Source organism: Gymnogyps californianus, chromosome 3 (assembly GCF_018139145.2).
Source record: "Gymnogyps californianus isolate 813 chromosome 3, ASM1813914v2, whole genome shotgun sequence".
In the NCBI taxonomy this organism is placed as follows: Eukaryota; Metazoa; Chordata; class Aves; order Accipitriformes; family Cathartidae; genus Gymnogyps; species Gymnogyps californianus.
In genome coordinates, this window is record NC_059473.1 from 116,125,705 (window position 1) to 116,137,516 (window position 11,812).

General features: G+C 43.3%; 1 protein-coding gene across 1 annotated transcript; it reads right to left on the reverse strand.

Annotated features, from left to right (window-relative positions):
- Positions 1 to 2,172: 2,172 nt before the first annotated feature.
- Positions 2,173 to 9,081, reverse strand: NT5C1B (5'-nucleotidase, cytosolic IB). The gene is made up of 6 exons (XM_050893660.1): positions 8,889 to 9,081; positions 8,614 to 8,781; positions 5,589 to 5,718; positions 4,945 to 5,067; positions 4,096 to 4,280; positions 2,173 to 3,090 (listed from the first exon to the last, which is right to left on the reverse strand). Exons 1-6 carry the CDS (start codon positions 9,015 to 9,017, stop codon positions 2,752 to 2,754), a joined length of 1,074 nt encoding a protein of 357 aa, XP_050749617.1. The 5' UTR covers positions 9,018 to 9,081; the 3' UTR covers positions 2,173 to 2,751.
- Between the last annotated feature and the right edge of the window lie 2,731 nt (positions 9,082 to 11,812).

An 11,812-nucleotide genomic window follows, 5' to 3' on the forward strand; every position in this document is an offset into this window, starting at 1 on the left:
TTTATGGACTGGAATGCTATGAAGAGACAATTCTGGTCTATGTCTACAAAAATAGAAAACCCTTTCCCTCAGCTCCCATCCCATTTCAGAGAATTTTCTTGAAAATGATTATTTTGGTCCACTAGCCAAGCTGTGCCTCGGAGCAGAAGACAATAATTGTAACAGGCAGAGACTACTCTGCAAGCTCGAGTCTCCCCAAACATCCAGATTAGTCTGGAAGGCACTTGCATGAACGAATGAGGCTCCACTCGCCCAACGTGCTGCCAGCTGGATATGCAGAGAAGCAGCCGTCAAGCCTGGACAGTTGCCTGACAATTAAAAGGCAGTGTATAATCTGAACAAACATCTAAGGGCATTTTGCTCAGCTAACTTAGGAGAAGTGATTGTGGCCCTTAACATCAACTTCTGGGCTTTAATGTCAATTTGAATTCTATGACTAAGAGTGTAAACTCTACTACGTAAATTTAGTATGTGAACTCTCTATTTCTGTTCAGACATGCTTTAGTGCTGTCAGGAATGACACTGCAAGAGGTAGTCCTCTAGTACTATGTGTGTACAGATCAAGGAAGATGTAAGAACTGGAAGCTCCTAACTATGTCCTGGCCAGTAGGTTTCATTTTTGCTGTAGGTGGATGGTTGATTGGAAATAAAGGTAACCACGATAGACGAGATGATTCAGTTTTCAATTTATTGACTGATTTACATGCCTGTCCTGTCAGGCATGAGACACTCACCTCTGGAGTCCCACAGGGATCAAGGAACCCATTAGTCTTTTCCAGTATCAAGCCTGAATTGCATATGTTCAATGAGAGTCAAGTGCCAGTGATCTGTGCACGGCATACATCCTTTGTTTTCCTGCGCCCAACCTCTATAGCTCTAACAACGCACGGATGAAGAATAGCTGATCCATGTTCTGCTTCAACAAGGCAGGACTGGTGTTCCTGAAATTTGTAGCCACGCTTTTGTGGTGAAGGTACACACACAATTTGTATTCCACAGCTAAGGAATATTTTTGGATTCCTTGATGATTATGAGCTCTCACATAAAACCAGCTGCTAATAACATTTTTTACAATCTCCGTTTGGCAAAGTAACTCTATCCCATCCTGGCAGACAATGACCACGCCTCAGTTATTCATGTCTTCCTCACCTCCTGGCTGGGCTGGGAAATGTGGTATGTTTTGGGCACAAAGCATTTAGCACTTACAAAATTCCAAGTACACCAGAAATCTGCCGTGCATCCCATCAACAACACATGCTGGTTAAAAAGCTTTCTAATGGTCTCTATTCAAGTTTCATGCAGGATCAAGGCTTTCACCTTTGTTTTCAAAGAACTTTGTGGCTTGGACCCAGAACATTTAAAAGATTGTCTATGTTTCTGGGAGGGAAACCACAATTAATGCAATGAAGCTTTCTGCAATAACAGGACAGTTCATCCGGACAGAAGAGACCAAACTTTCTCAGAGGCTAACGTGAGATTCTGGAGTGAATTCCCCCAGGAACCACAGATCATCACAAGCCTTCACCAACTTCTACTCCCACTGCAAAGCACATTCTTATGGTTTTGTCTCTTCTGGTATAAATACACAGCAACAATAAAAATAAAACAGGACACTTGTTGCACTAGGGAGAGAAAGAGAACAAACACCACCTGACAGATGTTAGTTGTGTCATTTGGAAGGCACTCAGACACATGGATGACACTGAGATACAGGAACTTAGCATAAAAGAGGTAGAATAGACCTACAGTGTACATTTACATGAATTCATGTTGCAACATGCACCTGTCCCCTGGAAACTCATGTAAGGTTGCCAAACTGAGTTCACGCAGATCACAGAACAGCTGTAAATCCTAAGTGAATCTAGTCAAGAAACAAGGAGTTCCATCAACAGCATTACTTAGGGTAGATTCTCTGCTGTTACAAAGGTATGTTCTAAAGCTTCAGTCTTTGTCCCAGTCAAGATATTCACGGCATCTCTGACTTCTGCCCAGCTCTATGAAATCTGTTGGGACTTAAGTGTGTTTGAGACTTCTAGCTCTCTCTCAAATTTGGCTGAAAGTGGTCACTTCTGGTTCTAAATATCCAAAGGAGGCAAGAGACACAGAGACACTGATTACACAAACTCTGCATAGGAAATTATGCTAAAACCCCTACACAGAAAAATGACAATGTTCTGTAAAGCCAGCTTTATTAGAATAGGAAAACAATATAGAAAAATAAAGGGTTCCTGTAAACACAAGATCAAATAAGCTAAGATTTCACTGGAAGCTGAAACCTTGTGATAACAAACCTACTGAACACATTTAACAAGCAAAGCACCAACAACTAAACACTTATATGTAAACTGTGCTTTTGGTAATTTCAGAAATAATTGTCAAGGACTAGCATTGCAGCATGATTTTTGTTATAAATAACCCGTCAACAGTTTTTTAGAGAAAATATAACTGTTCTCTCTGTCTCTCAAAATATGTCTCAAGCTATAAGAACAGTACAAATCTTTTCCTAATATCAAAAACACAGTGTTAGATCCAGATGGGTAAAAAACGTAAACTGCTTAAGAATGCTATTAAAATAACTCTATTAAAAACTTACCTATATTAAAAATATTTCCTTTAAAGGCTGTTCTAGCCAGAAGTTAAATCTTTAAACATAGTGCTTACAATATACAAATGTAGAGGTTTTCAGACATAACTATTGGTATAGTAGAGGCTGGCTGAGTTAAGAACTTTATCGTTAATGGTGCCATCCAGTCATGCAGATTTGTGGTATTTCTGAGCAATGCCATAGGGAACATGCGCAGCTATGGTGCCTAATTTCTGTGCTCCTTCGATGTGAAACATCTGGTCATCAAAGAAAATGTGAGGGCGGATTTTCACCAGGATCGGTCCTTTAGGAGCTCCTGCTAGGAAAAGTGCCTCATCAATCTCCAGACCCCAGCTACGAAGAGTCTTCAGCACTCTGGCTCCAGAGCTCGCTGCACTTCTGGCTGTGACCAGGAAGGTCCTTATAGGACAATTTAATCGTTCGTTTTTTGCATAGAACTTCTTCTGGAGTTTCCCTAGGTCTTCCAGAAAACCTTTCAAAGGACCCTGAATACGAAATACCAGAACCATATTAAGTATTTGTCCACAGCTCCCAAAATCATCCTTTTGCTTTCTTCCAGATAGCCAGTTACATACAGGATTGCTTCCCTAATGCTATGCTACTCAGCAAACTCTCCATGTAATGTGTCCAAATGGGTCTGCACCCTCACTAGGAATTCACAAATTGGAAAAAAGTTAAAATCATAATCTTACATGAGTATGATCAGTAGGGAACTGATTCTCACTAAGGCTTACAAGATCTCTTACAATATAACGTTATAACTATAGTCTTTAATAAAATGTTCTTTAAAAACACTTAACTCTCTTTATTATGAACTATGAGCTGCAATTTTTTTTTCTGTGGAAAAAATAGTAAAAGACCTAATCACATAGACATCACTGAACTCTTTCCAGATTAATGACAATATTAGAATTACACTCCAATTAAAAGAAGTAAATGATAGTTTGGGTCAAATTGCAATATATTGCACTGTCCAGTACTTTCATAAATCAAGATTTTATTCTGAATTTATACCATTTTTAACAATAGCAGAATCGGTCTTTCAATTTAAGCTAATGGTAAAATATTTGGGTTTTTTAGATAAATGGCATAGTTCTGCTTGGGAATAAGCACAGATATTACCTTGTTTCAATAACCAGAATATCCCAGTGTTTGAAATTAACATTACCTACACAATCTGATAAAAAAAAAAATCAAGGCCATCAGTAGTAGCCTTTCCTTTTTCTAATGATACAATTAAAATGCAACTGTAAGTCACTGTCTTAGATATGCAGTTCTTTCAGTGAGGTGGGAGACTTGGTGAAAGGACTGCAACGGTGGGCTCTTTTACGTCAAACATGCATTTTAAAGATTATCCTTGAAAACGGAAATAAATAGGGCAATCAGCTTCCACAAAGAAGAATACTTACACAGGGGGGAAACTGGAGAAATACAGCAGCAGTGAAAATTAACAGATGTTTTGAAAACTCACTGATTCAAGAAGTACAAACCTGTGCAAGAGGCTTATTTTCATTCAGCTGTTCATGTTCAAAAAATCTATCTAATCCTTGCTCTTTGACAATCTGTTCTGATTCATCAGAAAAGAGAACTGCATCCCCATCGAATGCCACCCTCAACTGTGTATCCGAGTAAGCAACATCTTTGTTGGCAGCGAACATCGTAGCTGATGCGATGCCTGAAAATGGATCAGAGAACCTCAGTTAGCATGTCCTGCAAAGTCATTCATTAAACTGTCAGCAGTTCGGTTCCAACAACTTATTTGTGGTGACCTTTATATACGGTAAGCAGAAACGATCACTAAAGCTAATTTGTAATGGCTGTTCTGTAACACATATGTATGGAAGCTGTCCCATTGACATAACTTCTTAGACATGCTTCCTTCCACTTCCATGTAAGAATACACAAAAATGGTCCCCAAGGTGTGTTGCAAATGAGACGAAGCAGGAAATTCCAAGGAGACCATTGAATCAAACTATTTGCTATTTTTTAACTCCTTACAAAACACAGAGGTGGTTTTTGTAAGTCATATCAAAGAGATGACTCTAGTCAAACGGAAGTTGAATAGAGGTGAGCAGGTGTGTATGGGAGTTCATTTCTTGTAGCATGGGAGAAGACAGAAAGGTAGAGGCTGATTAAGTTGTCATTATCAGCAGTCTGAAGGATCAGAGAGGAACAATACAGAGAAATAACCTGATTTGCTTTGATTAAGTAAAAATAAGTGGTAAGTTTTGTGACTTTCTGCATTTGATGAAGCAGCACGACTTTCTGTGAAAGACACACAATAGATTCATTTTGTAACAAGCTCAACAGAGAGAAAACAAAAGAAAGCCAATTCAAACCTGCTTCTATAGCTTCTTGCACTTTTTCAGAGTCTGCTGAGAGGTACAAGTTCGTAAGGTACGCAGTCAGGTAACCAATAGGGCTTTTTCCTCCCGTCATACAGAAACGTTCAATTGTTAAGCCTAAAGTAAGAACAGCACAACAAGGTGTGACTCTGCCTTGACACTACAAACCTGTAAAAAGAACCCATAAAAAGGTACACTAGCCTACAGCTGACAGCAAACTTAAAAAAGAAAAACATGTTCACTGTAATTTCAATAAGCTAGACAACTTAAACTGACTACAATGTTTGATCAGCCCTTCCTCCTTGAGAATTAAAAGAAAAAAAAATCCCTCTAAGACAGCAGAATAACTGCTGTGAAAGTGTATGTACAGGGGGCGTAAATACCAAACAACAAGAAGTTTAAGGACTTCTCAGAAATTAAGATTTGTACCTGGCAAGTTAAATCTAGAGCTTTGGACCAAATTCTGTTTAAGACTATCTCCCTTATGCTGACACCCAAAAATAAATATCATCCTCTGAGGAACGGGTGTCGGTATCAAAGAAGCTGCTTTTACCAAGGCCAGAATAGGAAAAATAAAATTAATTCATTTTATTATGTAACAGCAAGCAGTTCTACAAGGTAGTATTTATTTTACTTACCATAGTGATTGATGCTGTTTATCAGTCTCACTCCCACCTGGGCATGGTTATTAGTCATCAGAACAATATCAAATCGTTCTTCATCATCAGGGTACAGCTCAAGAAGCCGGGCATTGACATGCTCCAGCGCCTGCAGGTTAAAAATGTTTAAGTCAATAGACAAGTGGAATGTGCCTTGTTTCTTGTTCACTGTGGTTTTAGTGATAGGACTGTCTTGAAGGAGAATGTGAAATACCTGATAGTTTAACTTGCTGAACTTGTTTTATTCCTTTCTGCTCTGCTGCTCCCAGCAACCATTTGATTGGGTTCATTTGAAAGGAAGCAAGTAAATTTCTTTTGCTGAGTTACAGAATTTAACTTTATCATGGAAATCTTTTTTCTTGGGACACCATAATCATCCAGATTAAATCAATCCATTGCTGAACATTATCACGATCCCTATTAATCTTTTTTTTTTTCCTTGTCCACTTGAAACTTGGACTTGGGACTTTCTTGTCCACTTGAAAATTGTTCTTGTGAAATCAAGGAGAAAGTGTAAAGGAATTTGTATGTGCAACTACTTGTTTTGCATGCACAAATGTGAATTTGGGCCACATACTTATGCAAAGATTTACTGACACAGTTCAGGTGGTCAGATGTCAAAGACTGTCCTTAAGTGATGAGTACAAAATCATATCCTGTCAAACATGATTACTGTGGCGATTTCTAATTGCAGAACTGAATGAGACAGATTATGATTCATTTGAGATCTCTTGAAAGATAATGGGCCAACATGTTATATCCACAGTTTGGCATTTTCCTCGACCTTCCATCTGCTCGTCTCTCTCTGTATCCATCTGTTCTCTCATCTTATTTAGAATCTTATCCCTTTGGAGTAAGACGTGCTTTTTGCTCTAGGTTTATACGCAGACCTCTGCTTTGGGATCTTGGCCCTTGAGTGGAATTCCTTGGGATTACAGCAATAAAGTCAACAATGAATCATCAAATGAATGCAAGATGGGTTGATTTTCATTAAGGTGCTTTAAAAAGTCAGGCCAGTTGTTAAGAATTAAAACACAGATTTCATTATTAAATTTTGGGAATCTCACTTTAAAAAGCATGGCTATGTCATGTGGGACTGTGCTTAGGAAAACTCAAGTGAGAGCCTGGTATAAGGCCTAGGAAAAAGTCTTAGTATGTGGTCATAACCCATTTCTACTGCTAATACTCTACTACACTGGCAATTTCTTAAAGCATTAGAGAATAAGGGGGAGTGGAGGAGGGGATGCCATTTTTCGTCCAGTGCCTGTACACTTTGCAGCCCAAGGAGATCCTGGCCTGTGATTAAGATTCATAAGTGCTACAAGCATGAGATATAATACTTTTTAGTATCTTAAAGATTTCAATAAAGGAATCCAAACAAAAATATATTATTTCTTTTTGCCTTCTTTGTCTCCAAGTAGAAAGTATCACCCAACAAACCCACAGTTCTCTAGCCTAATGATTCCTGTGACTAAGCAATTTATGACTCTCTTAAAAAATATAAAGAATTCAAACGCAAATAGCATACTGGAAGGGAACAGAGGTCAAGATGCATTCAGCTGGGCATAGCTAACAGCTCTGATTTTCAAAGTGTGAGGAGTTAAAAGAGTCAAATCTTGCTTATATTCGAAGTGAATTTGACACTGAACTCTAACAAATCTCTTGAAAACTGACTGTGCTAGCAGGGCTGCTATCTCTAGCTGCTACAGATAGAAGATGCAGTAAATTCAGTAGTCAGCCTAGCCTCACTGGTGTACAAAGTGAATTATTTTACGCTTTTATGTTAAAAACACCTTTACAATGCTTGTGCTATTAACACTATTAACAGCTATCTGTTATATTTACAACAGCATGGGTATTGACATAAGTAATTTTTCCACTCTGTATTTCCAAAAAGTGATCAATGCGGAAACTGTTTTAAATTCCTGAGACTAAAACTGAAGTAATGAAAATCTACTTTTAAAACCTGAAGTAAGTGTTCTGCCACAACTCTGCTGTCAGCAAGTATGACTGCTAATTATAATTTAATAAATTTTCTAAAATTGCTGTGGTAGAGCTTATCGAACAATTCTCAATGGACATAAAATGAACTCTGTTGATGGCATTTTTTCAAGACAGTCCCACTAAAACCTGTGTTCCTCAGGACCATACATATTTTTAGGTTTTTTCATTTTTTGTAATTTCACTTGCTTTCCATGCTGGAGGCTGTTTACCTTGGCCATTTCTCTTATCTTGTACAATGAAAGCAAAATATTCTATTTCACCTCTGCTTAAACCTGATTCCTAGCTAGGGGGTCTATTTCTTTTGCTGGTCCTCAAGAACAATTTCGAGGGTGACAACGAAAGCAAGGAAAAAATAAAGCTGACCAAAAAAGAAAAAAAAGGGTTAATTTCTGAATAAAGTAATTCAAATAATATTGAATCAACGCTGTCTTTAATCATAGTAGTCCTACTATAAGTGAGACATAAAAATGGAATGAGGAACTAAGATGTTTTGGTTTTGGTTTTTTTGGGGGGAAGAGGTTGCAACAAACTTAGAACAATTTGGGGGCCTATCTTAACTGAAAATAGTCTTAACAGGAAAGGCGCTTCGTGCGCCCCGTGTCCAGCAGAGAATGCGGGTTGCTCCTTACCCACACCTCAGATGTGAAGCAGAGAGCCGGGGGATACAAACCGTGATGCTGAGGGTAAAACTCCGGTCCCAGTGACGCGAGCAGTACGTGATGTCCCGCAGGCGTTTCGCATTAGTGCCGGCGGGAGGGGAGAGGAGGGGAGGGGTGGCCGCAAGGCCGGCCGTCGCCCCGAGATGCGGAGACGATGCCGGGCTCCCCGGCCGAGGCGAGCCCCCGCTGGGGGAACAAGTCCCCGAAACGTTTCCCCGGGGCAGGATTACCACCGCCCAAAGAGCCGTCGGGCTCCTCCTCTTCCCGAAATTTGGCCTTGCAGCATCCTCCGCGACCCGCCGCACCCCCCGCGCCGGGCCAGCCCGCCCCGGCCCCGGTACCTTGACGAAGTAGAAAGCCGGTCCGGGTTTGAGGGTGACGTTCTCGTTGTCCTGCTGGTACTCCACGTACTTCTCCACCCCTTGCTCCTCGTAGATCCGCCGCTCCTCCACCAGGTCGAAGAGGGCTCGGGAGGAGACGGCTACCGTGATGGCGTGCTGGGGCTTGGGCTGCGGAGCGAGCGGAGGGTAACGCCGGCCCGCAGCCCCCAGTCCTCAGCCCCCAGCCGCTGGACCCCCCCCCCCCCCCCATCCCCGGCCCGCCCGCCCGCACTCACCGGCCGGGGTCTCTTGGAAACGAGGTTGTCGTAGAAAGCCTTGGCCGCCGCCCAGTCCTGCTCGGCCTCCTGCCGCCGGACCTCCGCGGCGTCGCTGGGCTGGGCCGCCTCCGGGCCGGAGCCGCTCATGGTGCCTGGCGCGGCGGGGGACGGGGCTGCGGTGCGGGGAGCGGGCGCGGCCGGAGCCGGCGCGGGCGACCGTGAGGCGGTGGCGGCGGCCGCCCCCCCGCCCCGCCCCGCCGGGGCAGGGGGAAGTCACCCGGGCGCTGGCTTTCCCTTTCGCTCTGCCGCGCCCGGGGCCGCCCGCCCCGGCCCGGCCCTCCCCCGGCACGGCACGGAGCGGCCCGGCCCTCCCCCGGCGCGGCCCGGAGCAGCACCGGCCCCGTGGGGCAGCGGGGCGGCGGCCTCCCCCGCATCTCACACCCCAAGGGTCAGCAGGGCCGCAGCATCTCTCCTCATCGCGCGGTTCGTGGGGTGAGCAGGAGCCGCAGCCCCAGCCCTTCCCCGCACCCCGTCAGGGACTGCGGGGCGCAGACCTGCAGCGTCCCCTGCCCAGCACCCGCTGTGACACCGACTGCTGCTCCCCATAGTGCTTCGAGTAGTGGTGCACACAGCTCCAGCACTGATTTTATCTACAGCATTAGAGATTTATTATTTAGATGCAGTGGCTTAATTGATTTCACATTAGCTGCAACAAATTTCCAGGAGATTTCTTACATAATATAGTAATGATGTCTCTAGCAATCAAGACGGGCTGGGTGTGACCTGGGGGTCCTTTGTTCCACACAGCAATGCTGACAGTATCTTTTAGAAACAGTAATTTGGAAGGTAGTGTGGAGGGCATATGCAGCACACACAATAAATTGTTATTCTGGCATGCGGTTTGAGTGGTCCTAAACCCCAGAATCCCACGCAGGGCTGTGGGCTACTTATCTAACATTCACCTCTCTGAAACGCTCCCAGCTGCCTCTGCAGACATGCTTATCTGAACCACAGCAAAGGTCCCCAAACTGTGAGCTGGAGGAGAGAATGGAAAGTGAGGAAGGAAGCAGATTTCCTCCTGAGCTAGTATGGGGTCTGGCTCAGCGGACCCACAGCCGTTGCTGTTGTTGGTAGCCGGTGACTCAGTGGTATCTGTACATCATAACACATGTAAGCCCCATCCAAAGGACTCTTAACATTTTGAAGGGACACTCTAAACATTGCTTCTGACCCTGATCACTGCATAATCTTTATCAAATTGTCAAGTCTTTCTGCCTCCATCCAGTCTCCAAAAAGGAGCATAATTATTTTTGCTACTTTTGCCTGTTTTGTTTTGCTTTTGGGTTTTTTTTAAATCTGGCTTCCCAGTGAAAGAAGGCTTATGTGATTATACCATCTGTCCGTCATTTCCCAGTGATGTCCAGTTCCAAATGAATTTGACAGAAGGATAAATATCTCAAAGAGACTTAAATTCTTAAAATTTTTAATGAGAATCAACAGCAGTATATAATTTGTTGCCCTACTGGGGGAAGGACTGTAGTGCAAATGCAGCGTATTTATCTGCTTGTTCTGCTACATAATACCAAACAAATACTCCCTGGCTGATCTGCCATCTCCAAATCTGCCACCTTGCCTGTTGCCCAGCTAACCAGGGAGGGATCTGGAAGCAGGGAAGTGATGGAAACTGGGAGGTTAGAGTAAATGGGAAATGGGAGTTGACCATACTGGGGAAGGGGGACTGGAAATATGAGGTAAAAGGAAAGATACTGAGAGTAGTATATTAGGAAGACGGATTCGAAAAGAGGAGTTAGGATCACTGTAGGTGGCTGTTGCCATGGGAAGATGTGAAAGTTATAAATCTGAACAAACCTGATTTTAGTGGCTCTGCTACTGATAGATGTGCTTGTTTTCTTTGAATTTTGATCCTGAAAATTTCACTCTAGTGTCTACTCAGAGCTATAGTGTGACATGCTGCTGAAAACACCTGCTCCCCTTCCAACAGTCCGGTCAGGCACATCCCCGCTTTCTAACCCTCTTCTCCGTGAGTGGCTGCAAGCCTGTCACCGGGCTGAGCAGCCAGGATTGGGAGAGCCTGGAAAAAGGGGTTCAAGCCACAGAACAGCTGCTCCTGGCACCACCAGGCACCACCACTGTCCTGCTCAGAGACTTCAGCATCAGCCTAAGAAGGTGATCTCTAAGAAGAGGCTATTGCTGGCTAAATACTGCAGCTGGGTCCATTGGACATGGAGAAGAGGGGCAAAGAACAGGAGGAATCAGGAACCAATTCTCTGGAGGTTACAAAACTGAACTGTCATCTCCGTGTGAACATGTGGCAATACATTTCCCAGAGATGTGCCCAGGTTGAATGCTTGTCAAGTGCGTTCCCCACCACCCTGCATCTACTCAGGAGCAAAATCAGAGCTCCTCAAGCATGTTCTTTGTTTTTATTTTTGTCCCCCCCACCCCATCTGCCAAAGAAAAGGGTCATCACTCAAGCGATGAAGACTCCTTTTAATCTTTGCAAGACACCTGAAAACTTAAAAGATGGTGACTTGGTACTGGGCCCGAGCAGTGCTGTTGAAGTGCTGCTGCTGAAAGCAATGCTATGCTAACAAATATTTTGCTCACCAGATCCACATGGTATCTCTACATAGCACTCGGCTGTGTGAACATATGCACTGAACTGAGATGTCTCTGTTCTGTGCTCGGTTGCTTGCTGCTGACATACCCTCCGTTTCCTCTTTTGCTGGAGATTGGGAACAGAGGGCCTAACATGAGCGCCTTATAAATGTGCTTCAGCACCTTATAAATGAAATCTTGACTTTCCAAATACAGAGTGTAGCAGCCTTATCTACATCTAAAAAATGTAGTAATGCCCATGGGGTTCCAGGAAAGAGCTATGTCTTGCTTTTACTAAAACTCCTGGGGAGTCCGAGAAATAG